The following is a 27,103-nucleotide window of genomic DNA, read 5'->3' on the forward strand; positions in this document are numbered from 1 at the left end:
CCATTATACTTTTATCAATTTATAGATCTCGAAAAGGTAATCAATCTGGAAAAAAAATTAGTCAATTTCGATTTCTGATCTATGATTTATACTCATTTAAAAATTTTAAGAACGATAAAAAAGACAGTTGTACTTGAAAATCAAATCTCAAGCATATCATGTGCACAAATTTAAAAAGTTGGATACCACGTGCAAATGGTAAAGTTCGAGGATACCACGTGAATTTTCCGAAACTATTGTACTCTCTTCACCTCATCAAAACATTTCACCGTTGGATCATTTCGGAATGAAATCCGGACCGTTAAAAGGTAATGGAAAGTAATGTAGAGAAGAGAGTAATGGAGAGAATCCGGACCGCCACCGAACATGCCAAGGGTGCTGCCAGTTGAACATGACTATTAATGCTATACGAGTATTTGTTTTATCTACTGTCATCATCACCATTAACAATGGAAGTCCCTCTTATAGTCTTATGAGCAATACAATTTTTGCGCAACTTTTGTGAGATTGCTTTGCTAATCACGAGTCACGGGGTACTTTGTATTCGGCTGCCCGTGGTAGATTATCTCAACATAGCATTTCATGAAGCACGTATGCGCTATTTAGCCGCCTCTATTGGCCTTGCTACAAACGTATGTGTTGGCTTTGAATGAAACCAAGTTTTTTGTGCTGAAAGCCTTACAACTACCGAAATAATATAAAGATTCACTTAAGGCGGATTATCATATTGACGTGTTTCTGATTAAAGCCGGATTGATCATAGACAATGGTCTATGGGTGTCTCAGAGTAGATGACTAAGCTCGATTTGGAAGCAATAACCGCATTAGTAATAAATGACTGAATTTGAAGGGTATAATTCATTTACATGTTGCTAAGGCCTAAGGGGAACAAAAATTAACAGTTTACAAATCAAACCTAAACCGTTGTTGAGCAAAATATTTAAGGACGGAGAAAAAAAAAAGGCACAAACTTGTGTATGCTGTGTATGACAACCAATATGACTGCCAGTTCATCTCCTTCCTTGAGCATCCCCCGAATAGGATTGGTGTGGTTTGTGAACTATAATACCTAAATTCTTGTCAGTTCTCAGCCTCCACCAGGAGATACATTCATAGATCCTGCAGAATTTTACCTGTAACTGTACAAGTCGAGTTTTACCCCGTCTCCCAGAAATCGCCATCTATTGGGCCAAGCAATAGAGATCAAACTTTGGTCTATCAAAGGTCTCTTATCAGGCCGTTGAGTATCCCTACCGAATGTAAGGTTTGTGTTAGCCATAGGCCATAACCATCAATACTGATTTGGCCTTGATTTGTTCCAAAGGACCCTCGCCAGGTTTCCAGGTCCCTTTCATCATCATTTAGTATCATCGTTATCCAGTAAACTCAACAGAAAGCCACTCACAATCCTCCTTGCAATAGGATTCGGTATGCAGCGGCACAAACGTCCATCAATGTAAGCCAGTGCTGCTGAGAGTATGAACTTCCCGATCCCCCATCTCCATATCGACTTCCTCGTAGGTTCCTCTGCGCTGCTACTTGGCTTCTTCTCTTCACCCCCTCCAGCCCATTTTTCTTTTAGCTTCAGTTTCCCCACAGTAATATTTGTTTGTTTCCTCAGCATTCGAATAGCAAAACTCACAAAGAGATGCTCGCACAGAGTCAGAATAGTAGGCCCAATTCGCCATTCCTGGGTAAAATGAAATTGCCAATGTCATATGGCTGAGTGAGGGGTATTACAAGGGCTGTTGCCCCATTGAGTCCTAACAAAATTGAAATTCTCTTATTAAATTTTTGTTATGAAATATTATTTAATGCGGATGTCACATTGGGCCTTCGTCCGTTATATATGTAATTAGGATTCGATAAACCCTTGAACCTATGTACTATATATACTCCTATGAGTAAACATAAGATGTCTCTCTTCTCCCTCTCAATCTCTTTCCTTTATTCATAACCTTTTTTGATATAGATTTTAGCCCTTCATAACATCAAATCTGGGTTACGCCAGTGTTTAGGCCTGGTTGGCTGGGGGTGACTCATATAAGCCTGTAAACGGTGTGGGAACTGTTAGCGGTTTGGGGTGGGGGTGGGGGTGGGGGTGGGGCTGTCAGAATTTGAGATTAAATTTTATGTATATGGATGTAGTTTTACTTATCAACCCACTTATCCCCCACTTGTTATATTATACATAACGTGAAAAGATCGTCGCTGATAGGAGTAATGACGTTATGTAACCTAATTGATCACCAGCTCTTTACATGTAGAAAGCTTAAGCTCGTGGTTGGCATCTGCAAGTCTGTTTCCATAATATGGTTAAAGCGTTGGCTTTCTGGTCATCTAATATACGGGTACACCTCGTTACTAAAACTAGTTTATGAAGCTTCCTTTATTTGTCAGTTTCTCATTATATGAGAGTTAGTTTTTAGACACAAGCGTTCTTATTGTTACCAGAGGAATGCTTGTGTAACGAGATGAACTTACATTCTCTCCTCTAAGGTGCCTCAAAGGACGAGCCATAGCTGAATACTCTCCCTTCAACAATGCCTTGCTAACAAGAAAATCCTTTATCCGATCCATTATCTCATCAATAAGAGAACTGTTGGGAGGTAGATTCTTAAGAATAACCTGCCCAGCATTGTACATAAAGTTCAGACTGCTGCAGTCAAATAAACTTTCTGGCTGAATGGATAATGAAACACTTGAAAATGGGCCACGGGGCTTGCTTTCGAGACAAGATTTAAGTATCATGCAACTCACGGGAATTGGTCGACAGATAAGATGAATGCATAGAGATTAGAGAATTACTCAAGCAACCTGCATCATTATCTTTTAATTATATACTCGCAAAAGTTGTTCAGTCCGCCCATCAAAACTAAAAGTCCCCTCTGTTGGTAAGATGTAAATGCATTGTACACACACGCACACACACACACACACACGAACCCAAGAGAAAGGAGGAGAAGAAGAAACCTGGTCATCGATGACTCTGACTCTCAGATATTCCTGCTTATAAATTGCATCTAACATAGCTTGTAAATATCCTTCAATATATAACTGCAAAACAGGAGGGTTTAAATGGTCAGTTAGAGAAAGAAGCTTGTCCAGAATATGTGACGCTTTCAAGAGATGTAAACAATACACACATATGGAGTATGCTTCTCTAAACAGAGATTACAAGATTAGACACTCATACTCCCTCCGTAATAAGGTTATCTTCCCATTTTTCTATTTGATATGTATCGTTATGAAGTTCCCACTTCTTTTCTTTCCATATCGGGCAAGATTCAATAAATCCATACTTCTTAAATATATACTCTCAACTAGTCCCACCTCTGTACCAAAGCAAGTAAAGTATGTGAAATTTTTCACTCTTTTAGGACAAATATAGTATGGTGTTCCTTGAGATGTGAAAAAACAGAACAAAAATATAAGTATCCATATTTCTAACACGTTTACTAAACTCTTACACGATATAAAATACGAAAGATATATGTGAAAAGGAGGGATAATTTCGGTATTTTGGAAAGTACTTCCGGAATATGTAGATTGCTCAAGTGATTTAGGGTTATGGATTCACAGCTTAGAATAGTTTGGTACTATTAATGATCGTAATTTATTTTCACAGTACGTTTTTTACTCAATACAGTACATTTTTCACAATACTTTCCATTTACTTACCCTTGGTGAAAAACTAAACAACAAATAGTAAAACTAATCCTCTCGACAAATTACCTCCTCAGATTTACCAATTTTTCAAATGTAAATTCCAATTCAATTGTGCAACAATATTAAACTAATCATGGATTCATGGATCAATGTTGCCTTCCACTTTCATTTGTACGGAGTAATTCGCATTTCTTTTATCAAAATTTGGTGTTTATTAGAGTTTGTTGTCGATGTTCGGGTAGAATTATTGCCGTAATTGAATATGCACTCTCAGGCTAATGCAATTAATCAACGTAATTCCCATTTGTCTTGTCCATTAAACATAAATATAGGCATTTATTTGTAATAATGTAACAAGAGTAACCATCTTGTAGAGCATAAACTAATGCAAATTAAGGCGGTGTCATCTCTTAATTTGCACAATTAAAGCGGATCACCGTAGTCGGCGAGGTGTTTGCCGGAGGAGGGAGGGGGCGATAGGTGGGATGGTGAATGCAGTGCACAATACATTCTTTCTTATCTACCTTTTCCTTTCTTTTTCTTGGGCAGTACATGCCATAATTTTTAGAGTAGAAATGAAAGGGGTAATTTGGTCAATAGCGTACTGCGATAAGTAAAATGTATACTGCGAAAATCAATACCCTTAATGATTTATCTAAAATTTTCAGGAAAAAAAAAAAGCAATTTAGAAGAAAAAAATAAAGTATATTTAATGGAAAATCTACATAGTATAAAAGCCAAGTTTTTTCTTGTCATTTGATTGGCTACTGAATTTATATATGTGGGTCCCCCCATATTTCATATTCTATTTAATTAGTCCCTCTCCTTAACCTAATTCTTATTCATATCTTCTATTCATATTTTAATTACTTATGTTAAAACATAAGTTTATAAGTTAAAATGTTACAATTTACATAAATGTTACAATTTACATACATTCAACGAGTCTAACATGTCAAATATCTTTAATATAATTCTAATAAAATACGGTTGTATATTATCTCATATTTAAATCTAATATTTATCAAATATTCGAATCTCAAATATGGACCATTTATATTGTCACGGTATTGAACACTTAATCACGCTCAATTATATGTTCATGTATCTAATGATAGCGCATGTTATTACGACCCGTGCATTTTTTGCACGGGTCTAAAACTAGTTAACATTGTTACTTGGGACCATTTTGAGAAAATACCTCAAAACTTGCGGTTACTAGGAGGATAATTTATTCTTGAGATTATTTGGGAAGATAATCTTGGATTATTTGTGTGAATTTTTCCAACACCACCACTTTCCCCACCAACTGCAACCTTCCCTCTCCTTCTCAGCACCCACACAAACTTCCCCACACCCACACCCACCTCCACCTCCTTCCAACCTTGCTCCTTTACCCAACTTCCGACCATCAATTGAAGGAATACTTTAGTTTTAATTTGTCCTGCATGGCCCTTTTATTATACAATGCTCTCCCCTTATACGTGTCAAAAGGAAATGGGAATAACTTGATATTACGAAGGGCCTATATAGTATATATATGACATCACAACCAATATATAAATCACTTGCACCACTAGTCTAAAGACAGTTTACAAGTCCATGCTTATTGAGATTTACCTCATCAATTCCTGGACTACGATCAAGCTTGATTTTTCTGTCAGGCCCTCCTTCCAAGAATGCTGTTCCCAGAACTGACGGTTCCATGGCTAATTTAAGTACTCCATAATGAAAACCTGTTACCTATCGATATATGAAGGTTCACATGTTATAGTCAGCTGGCATGAGTGAGTTATATACAAAGAAGAGAACCTAACAAGCATTGGAAGGTTAAAATACCATTCCATTTAGGCCACTACTTTCTGCACCCTTGAGTACTGAGTCTGTGATTTCAGTCACTGCAGCAAAAAGTATGTTGGATCCTGCATTTTTTAACTGAAAAAAGCTTACGATCAGAAGCTGAAGACAGAAAGGGAGTACGAAGTTGAAGAATGGAAACTCACAGTTTTGCCAAGATCACCAAAATACCGTCTTGTCCCTGACATGCCTTTATTTTCAATGCATTTGCTGATTAACTTAAATGTCCCTGTCTCAGAAGTCAAGAAATTAGAAACATGCTTCATAAAGTTGGTGTTAGAAATGACGTGAGCAAAAAAAATGAGGTGAGCAAAGAGTACCAAGTAATAACACTCAAATATAATATGGTAATAAGATCAGCGAAAGACCGCTGTTCTTTCCTCTAAAACTTGGTGGACCCGTCAGATCCATCAACTACGATTGTGGACAAAGCAAATTAACCCAATCATGCAAGAGTCAGACTTCACAATATGAAGAAGGTCACTCCTCTCTTCCGAGCAGCGCTAAGAGCCTAAGACAGTAATCACTTTCCAGAAGGACCAGTTTTAATTTTGCTACAGTACATATCAGTGGATATACATTTGTGACTTGTCTATTTGGGCCTTTTGTCCTTGGAACATCAGACCCTCCAAACCTTTCCTTCAAGGGTCTGAGGTCTCCACTCTCCAAGAAAAAATTGTCTAGAATAGACTTTATCATTGCAAGCATAAGTCATAGGTGCTAGAAGGTGACTTCAGTTCATGCTTGATTTATCACAATCATTCAAATTGTCAATTTAATTTCACAAAAGAAAAAATGCACAATGAAAATCATCAACATGTATCCAACGACTATACATCAACTACGTAATTGATTCATCAATAGAAAAGTGCATCCAATGCCATACAAAAGTGACAACGAGGGACTAGGTACCTAGGGTGAGACCTCGAGCATTAAACAAGCTGCTGGAAGGATCAAAGAAAACATCCAGAGAGGAGGAGGCTAAATCATCGAAAACTGATGCAAAAGCTGGTGGAAGTAATTGGCTTCCCTTCGCAATATAGATAGCTCGCATAGCGTACCTAAAGGACAACTTTTTACTTCATATATACAAAGAGTAGCACAGCATAAGGTAGCAGCAACCATAATTAGACTTACCATGAATAGTGTCGTCCACATCTCAAAAGCAGCTCACGAGTTGTTACCAAAGCATGAGTGACTAAGACTCCGTTAAGTTCTACGACGAGATTCTTTACGGGCGGAATCTGTTGCATACAAATAATTAAGAAAGAGAGAAGTAAAATGATAAAAATTACATACGACCTGTCAAGCTTTTGTACATATTTTATCGTCTATGGTCTATTTCCTATCATGCTAAGAAGGAATCCAATTAGAAGATTAATTTGACCAACATTTTAATCCCTTCTTAACAAAATACCGGTACAAGTTATAACTATGTCATCTTGGGCCTTTCACATGTCGCATCGGACGGAGTTGGCCGACGCGTGTTAAAAATCAGCCGTCTCGGCTGATTTTTTCCTATTTTTAATTTACATGATGGTAAGTTTTTGAAGTGATATTTCAAATTGGAAATTTAAAAGCTCTTCCTCAACTTTTGAATTCTCACCACATTATCACTGTAGTCTGTAGGGGCCAGATTGGTCTTGGCCATAACATTGCTAGTCACTAATCGAATAACTTAATTAATCACCGCTTTACCTTAATAACACTGTGTAACAAAGACCTCAATGTCTCTTGTCCTGAGCTATAACTTGAGTAAGAATCCTCCGGAAGAAAGCTCGCAATGATCTCAACGCAAGGAAAAAAAAGATACAGAAAATGTACACATCAGTTAAAATCCACATAGAAACTATGACTATTACTCATATTAATTCATACAGGAAGGTTATAAATAACAAACCACACCTTAACTGGGTGGACCTCAAAATGGTCAAAGTAGTACTGTTGACTCTGGGTATTTGTACTAAGAGATGTTCTCCAAAATGGTACGATTTTCATTAAGGTCTCCTCATCAAGGTTTAGATCAATTGGCTGCGCAGAACCAAAGTGGTCAATAAACTATCAATTGTATTGATGAAGAAATAACAGCGAATAAGAAAGGTGTGTTCCAGTAGCTAGCAAGTATGTCTTCCTTACCTGCAGAACAATTGATGAATATTTCACTTCTCGGACTGTAGAGCTAGTCGAATATAAGACGAAGACAACAAGCAATATGGAGTCATCTGCATCATAGGCGGAAGTAAAATGTCTCCTCAGCATAGCTGCATACGGAGCTCCGACCCATTTTTCGTCCACATTCATTGACTGTCATCACAGAAAATATAAATGAGTGATTAATATAAACACTCCCAGGAAAAAAGCACAAGCTTATACTGAGTCTGAGAGATGGCAAAATTAGCAAGGCAGTGCGGGACGAAGAACAAAAAGAAGAAAGAATCAATTTACCTGTACCCTAAGCTGGTTGTACTTCCTTTCATCAAGGATGATAGAATCAAGACTGATATTCACTAATCTTCCAATTATAATTGGCGTGTAAGTTGACAGATCACTGGAGTCTGCATCGTCAACTACATCCTACAAAAAATTACAAGGAACGCTACAGGTTACTATATTTCAAATAAAGAGGCTTATATAAAGATAACCAGAAACAAGAACACAAACTGAAAATTACCGATTTTCAAAGAAGATACTAACAACACAAATAATACAATAACCTGGTACATACACAACCGAATTTCATTCCAAGTAAAGCATTCCTATGGATTCCGAAGCTACTCACAAATGAAAGAATGTATTCTGTGTATCTCATAAATTCTGCTCTAGATTTGCTCGAGGTAGCACATAAAAAAAAAAAAATAGGAGTTCAATACAAGTCAATCGGAATATAGAGTAATTATCATGTCCATTAAGTAATATATCAGTGCTACGCAGTTAGCACGCAAAACGACAATTTCAGTTGTATGTACAATCTATGTTACTCGTACTCGTCTACTCGTATCCGACAAAATACGTATCCGATTATCTGATACGTCTATTTTGTGCGAAATTTTCAATATTTTGGTCTAAAATGAAGTATCAAAGTATCATATCGTACCCGACAAAAAACGTATCGAATACGGAATACGGCAACTAAGTGAAGTATCCGAGTAACATAGTGTACAATGTTACTCAATACTCAGAATGGTCATAACTCACAATCAGTAGCTTCATTAATGACCAGAAAAAATTGTACTGACTTCACTCACCCGTTTGAAACGCTCAAGTAAACGGATGGCAAAATAAGAAACTCTCAACTGAACCATCTTGCTTGAATGGAAGTTCCTGTCTCCTACATGACTACCAGGCGAATGACAAATGCGCAACACACGAGTAAGACCATCGGCATGGACTTCATACCCCAGCTTTTCCACGTTGATACCCATCATCGGAAGATTTGTTCCTCTGTAGATGTGGCTATATGATGGTAACATAGAAGCTTGCTCCCTCTGCTGCCGGCTCCGGAGAAAAGGTTTCCAAGGCCGCAACTTATCCAAGCTGATTTCACGTAGCATCTCAACACCTAGAATGTAGAGATAGGCAAGAAATGTCAAAATTGTTAACTACGATGATATCAACAACAATGACATTACCCCAGTGCCTCAATAGCTCCAGAAACTTGCAGGGTAGAGGAAGGGGGGGTATGCAGCCTTATCCTTGTGTTAGCAACACAAAGAGACAGTTTCCGAATGACTCAACTGGTACTTCACAAGAGAAAGAAGCGCAGCCGCTTTACTGAGCCATTTTGCTTTATAACATCATAAACCGGAACCAAAGAGTAATGAGTTACGATGATATCAACTACAAGTAAATTCAGGGAGGAGGAAATTACCATTAATTTTAACCACCAGTTTACGTGGTCGGGTCAAGTCATCCCAGACGTAATAGACACTTGCTCTTGATGCGAGAGTCTCTGGCTCAAATGTGTCCTGGAAGCTTCAAGTAGTCAGAAAAGAACACAGCATCATGGATGCTTCAAAAAATATTGGTAGGTGTAAGCGGGAGAAAACCTTTTGGTAATAATTGATAGAAGCATCACACAAATGATTTTCGATTCGGTAAGGCAAGGCGATATCAGGTGGTTTATAAAAATTCAAAACAAATGTAGAAGCCTCCTCAACGACGTGAACAGCCCCATATTCCCAGGTCGTATCATCTTCTCTTGTTGAATGAGCTGACTGATTCACAGAAGATTCAACACATCTTTTGAATTTTACGAAAAAACGTCCAAGTGAAGCAATACAAACTGGACCTGACCACCCCAACATACTCTCATTTGGTCTAAATTGCACAAACATTGAGAAATCATCATCCGAAACCTTATGCTTTCGCAGTAGTTTGTCAAAAACAGTGATATCCCGTTTATCACCAGATCCAACCCTGACAGATAATGTTTTCTTCTGTTTGCTGCTGATGTTTAGTGTCTCCACCAAGTCATCCTTCCCGAAAAAAAATATCAAATGAGTTATATATTAGATCTAAAGACAGATAAAGAAGAAAACCTGCAAATGGACCATAAGCTTACATCTAAGAAACATTGTCGGACAAAAATCCGTTCTGCTGATTCATTTGATACTATGTATCGTGGCACCAGAGAAACCACTTGTGCAGGCACATTAAATTGATTCGTTAATGGCCCCAAAGATATCCCCAACTTGACCGATTGTGTAAATCCAGATCCTTGTAATTTAGTAAAACTCATCTCTGACCGTCCTGACAGTGCATCTAAGTCCAAGGTTGATTCAGAGGATTCTTCATCAAATAATGTCATCGACACCTTACTTGATCTGCCAAAAAGAATACATGGCAGAGCTCATTTCGTTCCGTTCATTTCCTACTTTTTCCCATCTTGAGTTCTTTATGAAGCGGTGAGGGATAAAATCATTCAGCGAACTAATTAACACGGCCATGGAGGAGAAACAAAAAAACAGAGAGACATCTTACTTCATGTACCAGGATCTGATGGACTTTGGAGGCAAAACGGACCCAAGATGTGGAGGAGTGGTGGTTGAATGCCTATCAGTCTGATCCCTGCATTATATCACTGTATGTAATGAAGTTTCCAGTCAAACAAACCAGTGTTGACAAAAGTTTTTTGTTGCCAGCGTATCACTTACCGTGGCAAAGGTTTCAGGTTAGTTGTAGAGCATAAAAGAGGACATTCATAGTCATTTCTTAATGAGTATCGTGTAAAAACAATGGCCTGCAACATCGCATAGTTTAGCACAAAATAATTCCCAACATTCTTATACAGATTAACTAATCCTTAAAAACTTTATCACCAAATCATAGCCACAATACATAAATAATGAGAATGCTGCAATTGTGTATTGTAGCACTATTACCTCTAGCATGCCCTTCTCACTACGAGCTAATCTTAAGCAAGCAAAGTATTGTCCTCGGCAAAAATCGAGATCAATATCCAGAAATTGGATCCCATCCTTTTTTTTATTCAACTTTTTGAGCCATTGCCCACTGTTCACGGGCTTGCAGCTAGATCCAAACATGGTTAGCGTAATAGTGAAAAATATAACAGCAGGATTTGCATACAAATTAACGGTCAATCCAGATGGAATTGCTGCCTGATTAATGTTCAGTAAGCCATCGGCTGATGAGTTTTCTGTATCAAAGAACAATGTCATTAGAGAACAAGCTCCAAATATACTAAACATCCACTAGTAGTTAACTATACCTGTTTCAGAAAGAAGTACGTTGATATCTGATTCCAATAGATTGGATACTCGCACAGTTGGAAGGAGGATAATTTCCTTCTGCTCTTGGAACGCAATTGCTGAAATCTTACTTTTAAGATGGTCATTTGGTTGCATAATTGGCACATCTCTTACAATTCTCTGAACCAAAAAGTGCATATTGGCCACATGGGCATTTCCAGAATTTACGGAACAGCCAGTTGTACTGAAGTTATATTTCCTCGAGTCTACAGATAAAGCTCTTCGAAATTGGTAGCTAAATTTGTCAATGACACCAGACAAACGAACAGCCTTTCCACCATCTAGGTTGTCTGACCAGTCTACTGAAGTAGAATTACAAGAATGTTTTGTCAACTCTTCTATCTCAGGTTTAAATGAGAAGACAAAGTTACCTGCATCGCATCAGCAGACAGATGAGTTTTTTCAGAATATTTCCAACCGCCTAATTTCTTTAAGAGAGCATCTTGAACAAACGTTAAGTGGACTCATCAGGAATGAAATTTTGAAGTATGTCAAACGTAACTTCAAACACGTTTACGCGTCATATTGCTCGTATATTTACAGGTATCAAGTTGCACAGAGAATAAGATGGAAAACTACAGGGTCAAGAAACTTAGAGAGTTCGGTGGAACAAGAAAGTTAACATTTTATCTTTGTTCTTGGATAAAGGTGGAATTCGCAACCACAAGCTTTAGTGCGCACTAGGTAAACCCCAGTGCAAACCATGTACACCAAGTTAGCCATATTTTTTTATAGCTTAAGGGTCACACGCACTGAATCAAGAGGGATAATCTCAGGTCAAATTGCTCCCACAACCAGAGACACACCATTTATACATTCAAGTCTAACTACGTGAGCCAACCCAGGAGGCCAAAATTGAAAAAAAAAAAAAAAAAAAAAAAAAAAAAAAAAAAAAAAAAAAAGGCTAAAAGTTAACACAATTCTTACTTCAACTCCCCGGGTTCACTTCATCCAGAGGAACAATGGAAAACTTATTCAAATATAAAAGAAGCTTGCAAAGAATCAACCTCAGGACCTCATGTTTACATTATACTCCGTAGCACATCTACCATTGTGCAAGGCCCAAGAGTCAATCAGTAACATTTTAACTTTATACAGGACAGATGTACTATACAGCTATAAACAAAATCAGCCCAAATGGACAGCACACAGCATAAAATGCTACAAAGACTTCAACAGCAATCACAATTACGTCTTGCCATACATCCCAGAAGAAGTCATGTGCAGTATGCACTACGTACGACAAATTAGAAATAAATAGAGAAAAGAAGGAAATTGCAGCCACCGGTTAATAGCTTGATAATATCGAAAAGAGAAAAAACATAGAGGAATCAAATTAGAATATCTACAACATTCGGAGGTAAGAGAGAACTAAAAGAGAATACATAGCAAAGCATACCAACGCCTAATGACCGCAGTGCTTTCTTTGGCCCACCAACCAAACTTATTGCATCAAATGCCGCTACACAGTCATCAACGATGTCACCTTCTTTGAGCAGTACAGATGCAGATTCAACTTCTGTTGAACCAGCTCTTTGAATACGCAGTTCAACAGAAAAGCCCGTTTGGTTATGAATTCTTAACAAAGGGGAGATAGTAAGTGACAATCCTTCCTGTATATGTCATAAATATGAATTATTATGGGTAGACACATCTATACCCTACAGCATATAATATAAAAAAATTCTAGCTACATACTCGTACCTCAACATTCTTTGAAATGTCAAAAACAATAAATGGCCCTGGATGGGTTTGTGTATCTGTCAAGGCAAATGACAGCCAACTTTAAGAAACCATACAAGTTCAACTGTTGCAGATTTGAAGTTGCGAACATCTATATAGAAGCATTAAGATCTTATGAGCTACTCAAGCTCGACTACTGGATTACTACAATTGGAGTGTGGAACTGCCTGTTAAAGTCATGATACAATTGTTTCAGAGGTCATAAACTGCAGTCATCTAACCTTTATGAAGCCTGTTTTATTTTGGGGGGAAGGTGGGGGGTGGGGGTGGGGGTGGGGTGGTGGTGGTTCTATAAGAATTGACTAAATTATCTAGCATTAACATTAGAGAAAGAAAGGACGTGTTTCAAGTTTCCGCTAAAATAACGGGTAACCCAATCAATGGAAACCGGCAAAACTGAACTGAATTGTAGGTGTAAGAAGCACATGCTGTAAACTAAATACATGTTCTATTCAGATCATCTACAAGAGCTTGACTGATAGAAACTGAACAGCTCTTCAGAATTACAAGTTGTTCATTTTACAGCTGAATAACAAAAATATGTAAAATTTTCAAAGAGTGTGTGATTTTTAAGTTGCATTATCTCCAGTTATTGTTCACCTCACATCACCTGACTAAGGAACATGAAAGAGTTGTTAAAAACCCTAACCCATGTTACATCAAGATAATATATTAAACACACTTACCTTGTAACGACTTAATACGGGTTCTCCAAGCAAACACTTGAGTTTTTACAAGAGGTACACGAATTAAAGAAGTTGAAGACGTTCCAGGAATTTCAAGACAAACCATCGCGCAGGATGCCTCCAGAGGCTGATCCACAAGGTGCCTAGAATGAAGGAACATTTTAAAACTACATTAATACTAAGGCATGCACGTCCAGTGGGAGCAGCAGCACATATAATTATCTTATAATTTATAAACACATGGAAGTACAGGAAATGACCAATTGTCCATCTTCCACAACCAAGTTATGTCGCACAGGTTATTTTGGCCATCGCGCAGGATTGTTCACAATGGGGCTCCAGAGCAGAAACCTCTTACAGTCTTACGCCTTACAAATTACAAATTACAAGAGGACAACGACTCGGAAAAAAAAAGGCAGATTTGAGTAAGGCTTCTATGATAACAACCTTTTTCTTTGTAAAGCCATGACTATGTTTATCAATGACCTTCCTTAAACTAGGTCACCAATAAAATTATTAGTTTTAAATTTTTAACCTATTTACATAACCTACTCCATTAATATAGTGTTTATCAATAACCACCTTGACCTACCTTTACACCAAATATTTCTCCTCTTAAAAACTGTGATGAGCAAAAATGACTTGCCACATGGCAATGATGAGTTGCTCATGTAACTTCATGACCACATGATTTCTGCTAACGGCGCCTCTCTCTTTGTTTTTAATAAATTAAATGTTGCAACCAATCAGCACATGCCACATGGTGGTCATGAAGAAGGGCAAGAGAAGTGGTCAAGGTGTTCCTCTAACAACTATTTTAGCCAACCGGTCATGCAGTTTTTCTTATTTTCCTCTTTTCTTTATTCACTTTTTGGCAGTTGACCGGTCTGTCCGGTCATGTGATCTTTGATAAACATAGCCTAGATGACCACATGCTTAATATCACATCCCTATAGGCCATAACAACAACATTACCCCCAAGAGGGCTCCCGCAAATTGTAGGATAAGGCGGGCCGGATGTACACAGCCTTACCTTGTGTCAGCAAAACAGAGGGTGTTTCCGAACGACCCAAGATGAAAGTGCATTGAGAATCGCATCGAAGGACTGCTACTTCACAATAGAAAGAAGTGCAGCCACTTTAGTGAGCCATTTTGCTTTATTTCATCATAATCCAGAACCAATGAGTAATGAGTCTTTGGCTCATTCATGTTTATGTTTAATAATGGGACAACAAACTAACATAAACACTCGTGTTCCACCAAAGTAATTCCAAACTAAGCATCATTCCACATACAAAATGGAGTCTCCCAGCTCTTCCTTTCTTTGGAAGAAGTTTCACTAGAAAAAAAAAACCTCCGCCCCAGTGAGAAGCTATCTATTGCTTTTGGACCAAAGACCAAGGACAACTTAGATAAAGTAAAAAAAAAAAAAAAAAAAAAAAAACTATTATTAAAATTTATCTCCCACTAGCAATGTACTATCAGAAATGAAAGAGTAAACAAGGAGGGGGTAATTGTCATTGTGCAATGAATAAGTTAGCAAATGTAGATATAGATAACTACTGTATTCACTAATACACCTTAAAATGTAAATAGATAACTTCTCACTTGGGCAGAGCGAGTGCAAAATATCTAAGTCTCTAGTGCTAAGCACAAAGTTGAAAATAAAGACACCTCAAGAAAAAGGAGAAACCTTAGGAAAAAGTCAGCTGACAGATTCCTTCCCACTCTTGCAGGTTGCGAATTGTCAAAATGGCAAAGAAGGTCAACGTCCAATTGATTTGCCACCTGCAAACCATTTCAAACGATGAAAACAAATCCACAAGCACCGACATTGTACTTGCCATTCTTTGCAGTGGCATAAAATGTTCGATGACCTTGCAGCAATTGGCCAGAATGGAAGAACTTTTCACGGCAAAAGGTCCAGCCAAATCAAGTTTTCCAATTAGATACAGTAATATGTCCAATGAAAGCTCTGTCAATGAAAAATCCAGCTACAAAAGGCAAGAAAAATTAGCACAAGATATGAGAGACATAGGCCACGAAAAGAACCACAGAAAATTGCTCATTTGCCGCTCAAGTGATAAATTGTAGTCTGATTCTTTCTAACCTCCTGCACTCTGACATAAAGACGAGAGTGCATCCCATGACTAGATTTTTCTTCAACGGTAGAATGAGTTGTTGATCGCCAATACATACAGATTTCAATGGGCTGAGTAAGTTCTCTCCTGTATATTGGCAGACAAACAGTGATGTAAGCACAAATAACATAATCTGATTGTCGTGTTAAAGAGAAGTGTTTGATTACACACACTAAACACTTGCCAAATAAAATTGTATGCGTCGAAGTAATAAAGCATAGTTGTGAAGGTGCTTATCAATCTGGTTTTCTGAGGAAGGACTTGAACAGTGAGCTCAGTATCATCAGTGGTTACTTGAAGAAGGGGTATATTGTCCCTGGCATCTGACAGTTCATGGACAATAGTCAAGGAGACCTTCTCAACTGTCAAACTTATACAAGGGACTGTATGAATTTGGTCCGGTATACTTTGAGCTTCCATGGACGCAGGACTTTCAGATGGCAATATATCACGAGTCAAAGAAAGGCCAGGGAAAATCTTGAACTTGAAAAGATTTCCAGGCTTTTTAACAAACTCAAAAGCCCCGTGAATGAAAGCAGCAGCACAATCACTCTTCTTATTGACAAGATAGAAGGTATTTCTAGTCAAGTAACTTAGAGGGCGCAGATCAGTATCATCCTGATAACCCTCGTGCTTATGAGAAGCGATTTTCCAAAGCGCACAAGCACTGTCATTGCTGCTGGAGATGTCAATAAAACTTGAAGATGTGGAATAATTCAGACGCAATGGATCCCCAGAAGCAGTCTTAGCAAACAGAGACTCCAACGAGAACCAAGGTGTTGAAAACATCCATCTCTTTTGTTTCTGCCACTTAACCTGATTATGCAGAAGGACAAGAGGGTCAAAGAAAACAACAACAACAACAACAACATCAGAGCCTTAATCCCAAAATGATTTGGGGTCAAAGAAAAAAAAAAAAAAAAAAAAAAAAAGAAGAAAAAAAACTCTTGAAAACACAAAAAGATGTCAATTGCCAAGAAGTCATTTTATTAAAAAATAAAATAAATCAAATCAACTTGTTCAGCACTAACCCCAGTTTGTATCAGAGATCTTAACACTTAACCTAAACACATATGAACGGATCCGACTTCAACTTGGAATGAAACTGAAGCGTGCAATCTTTGAACTCTTATACAAATTGACAACAGCAATACCCCACTACCTCAAAGGTTGCCATGCCATCTAAATCAAGGTAAGGGGAGTTAATTGTAGCAACAATTCCTTGCAAGGGCGGCTTTTTCCAGGTGACTGACAAGAAGTGCGGATACTTTAATGAAACAACATCAGAGCCTTAATCCCAAAATGATTTGGGGTCGGCTGACATGAATCATCCTTTAGAACCGTCCATGGGTGAACGCACACCTCAAAATGCGAAAAAAATAGCAAAGGAAAAGTGAAAAACAAAAGGGGAAAATAACAAACAAAAAAGCCAAGTGATAGTAATCTTTGACTGCATAGCAAAATCAAAAAAGAAGTTAAATAGAAAACATTACTCTTATAGTCATCTTTTTAGTTATTATAGAAGAGGGAAAATATACTAAACTTTCTCAACGCTATCAAATCAATCACCCTGTTTCTTCTAATATGCATCTGAAACTTAAGAAGAATAGGCATGATTGACATTGAATTCATATAGACCAACGATGGCACAATAGAAATTCCATCAGGTTGACTTTTTCAGATATGTATTTCTGCCGTATAATCGTATGGTAATGCTCCACCGTCCACCCAGTTTTTTTTTTACCAATTCATTTGTGAAATATCTTCCCAGCTGTGTCTGCCATCTTCAAGAAAATGACACCTGAGGTGACATTTCTACTGGAGTATATTTGGCAGTCTTTAATTAATAGTCCCCAATATGCTGTTGTTGCTATAACAACACATTGGTGATTCAGCTTCAGTAGAAGCAAGAACATCTTCTCTCTATAATGTTGTTCCTCAATATAGACTACTTGGGATGCACAAAGTTGATAAAACCCCTAGTTCGAGCCCTCCGCTGAAATCCTCAAAGGCAACCAACACTAGCTTGATCTTAACTTCTGAAGCTCCTGCTCGAAGGCAGAACTGATATAGAAGAAATCTAACTCTAATTGTTACGAAAGAATAAACCATTTTGTTTTGAAGTAAGTAGGCACTGCTCAAAGCAGTGACTTCATACATGTTGCCATTTTTTACCCTGCTGATGACTGGACTAGATTTTTTTGGATTTGACTAGGTGATTCTAGAATCTAGAGTTTGCTTGGAAAATTTTCATGGTTGACACTACGATTAAGTTGCCTACTGTTGAATCCAAAATATATCTGGCTATATAGTAGAAAATAATACCAGGGCAAGGGCGCAAGAGCGCAGTACATGGCTCTGGGAAACTCCTCGCAAAATAATTGTCAGAACACCATTCCTTACACAGACAGGATATATTTTTTTTTTGGGGGTTCAAATGAGCGCACTATGTAGCGGGTAAGAATCGAACTTCCAACCTCACAGTTGAAGTAAGAGAGCTCTTACCACTTGAGCTATTTCTTGTTCTTACAGAAAGGATATATAATGTGTGGCCTAAGTTGCTGTTGCTAAAATAAGCCCATAAGAGGTTAAGAGCTAAGACAGTTTACCAATTTAGGCTGGAAAGTAACTTTACAAGAAACGTTTGTCACTCAACCATGGGAATTGTACTTCACAAATCTGATAAACATTCAAAATCTAATTTCAAGGCAGTGATATACATACCCTGAAAAGAGCCCCCCTACCAACAGCAGAATAGTGAACTGCACCAGCCACCCGATACTTGTTTTCAACATTTTCAACAGATACATACATGTGCTGATGGGCATCCTGAATGGCTACAATAGCTCCTATGATAACATGAAAAATTATTAAGCATAAATCTTGGTAAAATAAGCAGAAGATTTGTTCACAGTAAAACAATAGTCTGCCTCGATTACCCTCTGGGAGAGCTGTTTCCAAATCATTTTCATATATCTGGTTAGCTGATGACCAAGTTTTCTCTAGCACGTTATTAGCATCGTCCTTCCCGGAAACCTCAGACAAGGATTCAATAACAGCCATAAGAATCTGCACAATAAACAATTGTGGAAATTATTGTAGGAAAAGTGGAAATTTTATCCAAAAAAAACCCAGATATTGACTAAATAATTTAACTACAACATTGAAGGGCACCAGAAGGAGGAAAAAGAAAAACAAACAAAGATATGAACCTCACCTTTATCTCAGAAAGCGAGATTGTCAAATTTAAACCTGAAATGGAACCGCGGCCAACCCATCCCTGGGTCAGACAACTTTGATTATCCTCGAAACCTGAAAAAAGCTTCTCCGCTGAAATAGAAGAAGTCAATCGGTCCAAGATGGAGTTTTTGCTTGTTTGAACAGTTGGAAGTGAAGAATCAATAGTAGAAGAGCCATCCATAGAAAGAGGTGGCTTTGCGGAACTAGCATCTTCAGACAAGGCGAGCACCTTTTCTTTTAACAGGATTGTTCCTGAAGAGCTATCCTGATTGGACAATAATGGCTTAGAACTTGATCCTACAGAAGAAAAATGTGGCATCTGATTGTTTCTTTCTCTTCCTTTTACACCATAGTAAAGATTCTGAGAAAGAATCTCTAGATGTGAAAGATTAAATAAAAACTTCTGCTTCATGTCCTTCGACCACAACTTTGAGATGAAAGTAACCCTCCCTATGATTTGCCTGAGCAAACCTGCGAAAAACAAAATCAAAATTTTTAGTTTGTGCAAAGATTATCTTTTCGGGTTTTAAAAGAGAAAAAAAATAGTATTCAGCTAGGTGATAAAAAAGATGCAATATTTAAAAAATAAAAATAAAGAACATAAAACTACCAGAATCGTCCTGTGATAGAAGTGCAAATGAAAAGTGTGACAGATCTATCCTACAAGCTTCCAAGAGTTCCCATTTGACAGTATAAGCTGGTGAAGAGTTTGCTTGTGCCGGCTGTTCAGAATGCTCTATACCAACCGACTCATTAACAGAAGGTTCAGCCATCCTTCTGCTCTTTCTATGTGAATGCTCCATATACAACAAAGTCTTGATAAAATTAAGGTACGAACTGAGACAGTGTGAAAATCTTACCAGAACCAACACATCAATTACAATTAGACCACCCTGACAAGAAGTAATAAAAAGTTGTCATATCCTAGATAGAAAATTTAAAACATCAACCAAACTGCATGTAATCAAACTGATGAATACTAAGTAAATGCATGATGGTGAATATGTATTCCATTTATCTTATAATTTCTTATAATTTATTTTTATTTACACAGCTCTCAATCTCATACTAATCTATTGTTTCTAGGATATTTTCATTTTACGTAAGATTTTTTAAAACGCAAGTGGTTTTCAAGAAGAAATAGGAAAATTAATGGTTAACTCTAAGTCTCTAACAGACCAAGTGATAGAAGCTAGAGGCAGTTAGCAGAAAGGTCACTTTTAATTCACCTTTTGAGTCCATCTGAAACGCCTGAGTTGGTTCATATAACAAAAGTATGAGATATACTTTGGAGAAAAAAGGCAATACCTTGAGGTTACTCTAGATATTTTTCGCATCTAATAAATTTTTAATTAAACTTGGCATGCATTTACATTTTCTGAATAAAAAGCATACTAAACGATGACAACTTCATATAATTTAGAAGGTTCGGACCTGGATCTCCATAAGAAAACTCTGAAATTCTCCTCCAACTGAAACTGATAACTGGAGATTATCTACCACGTTCGCATCGAGAACATCATTTTTAACAGAGACTGATCCCACAAAAATAACGCCAATAGTGATATTTAGTATCAGCCAATAACTTAGTGCCACATCTGATACATCAGACTCAACACCATCATCTATACTGTGATCGAAATTTGGCAATCGACTATTGGCCATCAGGGGATGACCAGCGACCATGTCTTTGGGATTTCTATTAGATGTTGCGCTATAAGCTTCATTCATTGATTTTGAGTCGTGTACGCAATCCAGCAACAGAATAAATGAACAGCTAGAAAGGGAGGCTTCATACAAACAATCAACAGAATGCAAAATCACATCCTTGGTTCCAGAATTATCAGTGTTCCCAGTTTGATCGTTGTGTTTAAATAGAACAGCACGAAATCCACCAACATTAGCATCTATCTCTATCTTTGCTTCCCCAACAAAAATATTTAAGCCTGATCGCTGAACAGAAAGCCCAATTCCAGTAGAAGATGGTTCTGCTAATTCCCGCATCTGAAAATTAGAATTATCTAAAAGCAGAGGAAAAAAACTTTTCTCTGTGACATTCCTGGAGTTATGAAGGATAATATCAAAAGGAACAAGTTCAACGCTCGCTCTAATAGAGAAGAGTTCACTTTCTAAGGTTAAAGTTTCCCCTTCACTACTTCCACTGTGTATCTCCTCGTTCAAAAATACAGGCTGCAATATTTGATTCTCCAGCATCGCGTGATTATTTTGAACATCTTCGGAAGTAGAGGAGGAAGACGCCGGAACTAATGCTGCAGTAAACAAGCTTTCCACCACCTGCCAGAAAATTAGACAATTGTTCAAGAAGATTAGAATGCGGTGAGAACCTTAACTTGGTGAGACCATGAGAACCCCTCTTTACCATTAGATTAGAATAGATTGATGGCCAATATTAGATCTGAGACTAGCTAACCTAACTTAAACCCTAACCTCCCACCTCTCAAAAACCCTAAACTCTCATCCGCCTACCAAACCACATGCCACCACTCTTCCGGCCATCTGACCAGCTCACCAGCTAGTTAAGTGCATCCGATCTCTCCCCTGTCTAGCCGGTGCACCCCGATTTCTGGCCACTTGATTGCAAGGGATAGAAAGAAAGAGATACAAGAGTAGGGCCCGGTAGAGCCTAAGGCATGAGGGATGGGAGGAAGGATGAGGGAGGTCAAAGGTACGGTAGATAGTGGTGGGAAGGAGGCGAACAGAGGTATGCAGGAGGAGGAGAGAGAAGATGACCCCAGCATAGGAAAGGTTGGTGTATAAGAGAAGGAAAAGAGGAGAAGAGGAAAAGAAGGGAGTGAGGGATGTTGGAACCACAAACCATGCAACCTTACATTGGACCGACTGCCGGTGAGGAGGAACACGCTGGCATGTGACAGCCGGTCTGTCGTTCGACATAGCCGAGCTGCTGACCGGCTGGAAGTGGATAGCTTATGGTGGGAGAGGGGGTGAGAAAAGGTGGGGACGGAGGGAAGTTGGGGGTTTTCAGATATAATCTTAGCCATTGATTTGTTTCCAAACTAAGTGCAAGTGGAATTCTCACACATCTCACTGGGTTCGAGGTTCTCACCAAATCCTGAATATCAAGAGTTTTAGATGCTTCCCCTCGAAATTATGGAAGCGCAATTAAACAGAATTTTTTTAACTATTATATAGCCAACGACAAAGCAAAAAAGTGAAAACAGATGAAGATCAACTAGCATGGATGATGGAATAGGTTTATTAGTCTATACCTGAGAAATCACAGACAGCTCATCCATATAGAATAAACCAGTAGCTCCAGACATGACACCATGTAAGGACAGGGAAGATGCAACAAGAGATCTACCAAATGAGTAGAAATAATCCCTGAAATATACATGGCAAACATCTGCGTAAAGGAAAATGGGGATACAAAGTTAATATAGAACTTCTCAAAGGGTGGGGTAAGATATCAGAAAACTGAGCTTTTCTATGGACCTCGAGCAGCTTAAAAAAAAGCAATAAACCATCCTAATTAAGGCATAACGGCACGGTGATTTTTAAAATCACTATGTCAATGGATTCGGCATAAAATATGGACATCTCGCCAAAGCAAATAAATAACGGCATTTAACTACCAAAATATACTATCCTTTGTCGAGTGTTGGCAATTTGGCATAGCATAAAAACACAAAAGACATTCATTATCCATGATGTCATTATAATGAACTTCCTCAACCGTCATTGACCAATATTATAGGCTTATAGCACATGAATATCCACGAGTATATATTCCAGATATTATGTTTTCACTCTCTCTTTCATATGGGAGAATTAATAAAACAGCTACCTCTGAGTTCCATTGCCAAACTAGTGACATCACATGCTCCTAAAATAAACAGCTATAGTAAAGGGAACAAATGCTTTAAAATATAGGTATAAACAGAAAAAATAGCAAAGACAAAAGTCATCAACCTGATTGTCGGAAACTTAGCTGTGACAGGCTTCAGTAATAGAACTTGCATTTGATCATCTTCCAACGAATTCTCAAAGTATGCACTTAAACCACCTAGTCTTAAATAATACAAGTGTGAAATATGGCCTCTTGAAACATATTCTACATTGCCTGATACATGAAACCCACCCATCATGTTGTCCTGCATCTTAGATAATTCTGATTCAAAACCATCTGATGGCATTTGATGTTCCCCTGGTGCAATTGTAGACATTGCAGTTGGCTGAACAGCAAAATAACTGCTGTATACATCAATTTTAAAGTTGATCACATCAGGAACATGCAAAGCATTGCGCTCTGAAGGGCTACCTGCAAAACCCTCGTTTTTAAGAGATATTTGGACCCGAGGACCAGCGACAACACCATTCACTTCAATGTGGTTATCAGGAAGCAAATTGAACAATTTAATTTTCAATCCCTCAATAAGGGACGTCAAGGTATCAGGGCTATTGATTCTCTGTAAATTTATTTTCTGTATGTCCCGGATGTTTCTTGTAGAACCCAGTGAACCATTTACCTGGTATAGAGCGTACTGCACCTGCTCTCTAAGTGTGGCAATTGATACGACTGCTGAATAATCTAACGCAAAGTTAAGCTTTCCTACCATAAAATTGCACTTCAAAACCACGGGATGAGAACCTTTAATGCCTTGATAAGACAAGGAAGTGTGGATGCTACAAATTGCCCACGGATTTCCTTTATTCTCTCTCTTGCTTCCTTGAAATCTTGACTTCATCCGATTCCAAGCAATTCCAATCTCTCCTGACAATTCTTTCAAGTCGGGAAGGTCCCCATGTCCAATGTCTCCTATCTCTGAATGGCAACTAATCAGAGCAGGTTCCCCCCAAGCAATTGCTTTTGAGCCAGCTTGATTCTCTTTAGTGATCTGTCTGAGATCGTGATTGTTTCCTAACCTAGTTTCAATTTTTGAGCCACGGGAAACAGCTGCTGATGTAATTTTCAAGGATCCAACAGAAAAGGATATATATTGCTCACATATCCCCTCTTCATACGTTAAGAGAAATTCTTTAGCAACCAGAAAAAATGAAATCAAATCTGTCTTAGACGTCCTTTCCTTCAAGTTTGTTTTTCTGGAAATGGGACAGCCATCATTAAGAGAAAAAGTGGCTGATACCTTCCCGAGACTCAGATGGAAGCAGCATTTTGGATCGACGACAGTAGACGTCATCTTTGATCGATCAACTATGGATGGTGTCATGCGCAGATGGACAAATGTCCTGAAATTCTCAAAACTATCCAGAGTTACCCGCCATAAAACAAACAGTGGCAAGAAAATCCTCCAGAAAATACTGAAGTCGTTGTTCACATAAGGCACATCATAAATTTCGTCACAAGGTGCTTTCCGGGCTGCTCTATGACGTGCGACTCGCCTTGCACTAGCAACAGCTTCCACTGGCAGTCCAGTTTTTTCTTTCTGAGAAATCCTCTGCCATTGCTGAACAGCTGATCTGAAGAATTTCATACCAGTTTTTATTCTCGGTCGGTGTTCAGGGTATCCAACCAATGACAGGAAAGTCTGATATTCTTTAACAAGGTGCAACCAAACTAGTGCATCAAGCACCATTTTGTACACCGCATATTTAGGGCGTCGCAGGACATGGTGAATCTTATACCTGACAATTTTCCAAAGCAGTCTGCCACTTCTAATATGCTTACACTCTATGCTGAGAAGGTTGCTAAATGCCCGAACCATTTGAAGTTGACTAGAAGAAAGCGAAAAGTTTATTTCTGGTACAGAAAGTACCAAGTTTACAAGATGAAGATCTTTCATTCTAATGCCAACACATGGATTTATAAAAGAAAGGACACAGCTACTATGAGCTTTTGTCTCGGCTCCTAGATCCAGCTCACTAGCTTCAAGATTAAAAGAAGTCTCTCTGAATGGTACAAAAAGTAAACCAATAATCCCACCAAATAAACACCCTATTTTCTCATGTGAAGATTCCACACTAAGCTCCCTTGAATAACATAGCCAAGAAAACGTATCATCAGAAACAGGATACTCCACCCGCACACGTGCATCATGGAAATGTAAACAGCAATGGGCAAGTACCAGATTGGTTATGGAATCCTTAATCCCAGTTTTCAAAGAAGCAGTCATCATCATTCTCTCTATACTTTCATGCAATGCACTTCCCTGCAATATTCATGAATTACTTCCTCATTTCAACTCAGCTAACCTAATATACTTAGTATCATTCTAAACGTACATGTCTTACTTCAGTATTATTTGATTTAGCATATTACTCTAATCTCTATCAGAATCTAAATTCCATTGTCCTAACGACAGCTATTTTAAATGTTTTCCGGCTAACAATAACAAGACTAACCAACTCTTACGCAAATGCAACTGATAAGCCACTAATCAAACGTTACAGTATTCAAGTCGGAGCAAAATACGAATTCTAACACGAGACTGTACGAAAACCATTCAAAGCTACAGTAAGTGAACGCTACGAATTTAACCTAAGTCATTGCACCTTCTGAAGCTGATAAGCAAAACTTCTGGGCCCACATACAGTCTAATGCAAGAATGACTAACAACACACTCCTCCATCCCATGTAGATTGTCCTTTTTGACTTTAGCTAATCAATTTCAACTCCTATTTTCTCGCACTATACAATAATCACAACTTTTTGGAAACATAATAAGGAAAAAATTGTTTTCCAAACGTGACGAATTTGACAATATACTTCACATATATTTGGAGAGATTAATGGTTAAAGTTGACAATGAATTCAAAAGAGACAATAAAACATGCCTGAGGATCAATTTGTGCCAAAATGTTCCTCTTTCTGTTCTCTAGGTAATCATCAAGTGATTCATCAACTCGTTTCGATACGGCTCCTTTCCTTCAACAACCAAATCCAATTCAACAATCACACAAAATTCAGCATTCACCAATTAATTAAAAACCACTAAAATTGAACCAAATAAAATAGACAATTGAGAATTACGCACTCAACGAAAAGCGAAACATTGACGCCGCGAACATCAATTGCGAAAGCAGGAGCAGACCAATGCGAAACGCGAATAACAACTTCATCAATCACCACACTTTTAAACAACAAGCGCAATTCAGCGCCGCCATCAATAAGACCGTTTAAAATTGCGGCGTCGAAACGAATGTCCCGAATTACAAGGAGAGAACGGCAGAACCCTAATTTGACATCCCAAACTGGTTCCTGTGATAGCCATGGGCGTAGTAATGAAGCTAGTTTTCTTTGGATGAATCCGTCGAATATCATGGTTTATGTTGATAGATGTTGAGATTGTTGAATATTATCATGTTCCCGCCATTGGAGAAGGAAGGTGAAGGTGATGAAGGTAAGTTTAGTTATGAAGTGTACCGGAGAAATTGGAGGTGGTAAGAGATAAGGGAGTGGAATTTGGAAATGTGGAATAGTCCTACTTTTTGGTAGTTTGCTTGTCAGCAGGAAGCAAATATCGGTTTTGTTTTGTCGCCTTTCTTGGATTTTTGTTTGGGTTTGTCCACACTTCAAGTTATTCCGTTTTCGATTCGAGTTCATCAAATTCTAGTGTAAGACGGTTTTGCAACAATTGTAATGTGTTTTTCGGGTAGAGTTGTTAATGGGTTGTATTGTTCGATAATCCGGTTCATTCAATCCTAATTTTTACCGGGTTTGGACAACAGTTTCTTTTACAAAAATGGGCCAAGGGCTAACTCAGTTTGGCACAATTTAATACAGTAAATGAGTTAGACACGGACAAGGAAATTGTAAGATGAGCTAGCGTTCGTTAAAGTAATATGAGTAGTCAAGTAAAGTACTCCGTATATATTTTCAATTGATCTTCTTTGTGACAGGTCATCATTTGTGCCGGATATTTTGTGAGTTAAAATGGTAACAAAATGGGTTAGTGGATAAAGAGGACCACATGAATAGTGTTACAGAGAGAGAAAAAGTGGATACTTTGTGAGATAAAATGGTATCCTTCACTCCAGAGTGACGGATATGTGCCGTCAC

General features: G+C 38.1%; 1 protein-coding gene across 1 annotated transcript; it reads right to left on the reverse strand.

Moving 5' to 3' along the window:
- Nucleotides 1-805: 805 nt before the first annotated feature.
- LOC141643279 (uncharacterized) lies at nucleotides 806-26,566 on the reverse strand. The gene is made up of 36 exons (XM_074452361.1): nucleotides 26,079-26,566; nucleotides 25,879-25,969; nucleotides 23,056-25,253; nucleotides 22,353-22,467; nucleotides 20,539-21,399; nucleotides 19,715-19,997; nucleotides 19,082-19,575; nucleotides 18,804-18,933; nucleotides 18,589-18,713; nucleotides 16,049-16,680; nucleotides 15,834-15,951; nucleotides 15,601-15,717; nucleotides 15,417-15,511; nucleotides 13,724-13,866; nucleotides 12,999-13,054; nucleotides 12,694-12,907; nucleotides 11,255-11,665; nucleotides 10,908-11,182; nucleotides 10,680-10,765; nucleotides 10,507-10,593; nucleotides 10,088-10,349; nucleotides 9,573-10,001; nucleotides 9,395-9,491; nucleotides 8,772-9,085; nucleotides 7,972-8,100; nucleotides 7,663-7,830; nucleotides 7,432-7,557; nucleotides 7,225-7,314; nucleotides 6,664-6,770; nucleotides 6,439-6,587; nucleotides 5,673-5,755; nucleotides 5,509-5,604; nucleotides 5,290-5,412; nucleotides 2,974-3,057; nucleotides 2,485-2,628; nucleotides 806-1,690 (listed from the first exon to the last, which is right to left on the reverse strand). The coding sequence occupies exons 1-36, from the start codon at nucleotides 26,363-26,365 to the stop codon at nucleotides 1,358-1,360; spliced, it is 9,552 nt and encodes a 3,183-aa protein (XP_074308462.1). The 5' UTR covers nucleotides 26,366-26,566; the 3' UTR covers nucleotides 806-1,357.
- Nucleotides 26,567-27,103: the final 537 nt, after the last annotated feature.

The sequence above is a fragment of the Silene latifolia genome, chromosome 2 (genome assembly GCF_048544455.1).
Source record: "Silene latifolia isolate original U9 population chromosome 2, ASM4854445v1, whole genome shotgun sequence".
Lineage (NCBI taxonomy): Eukaryota > Viridiplantae > Streptophyta > Magnoliopsida > Caryophyllales > Caryophyllaceae > Silene > Silene latifolia.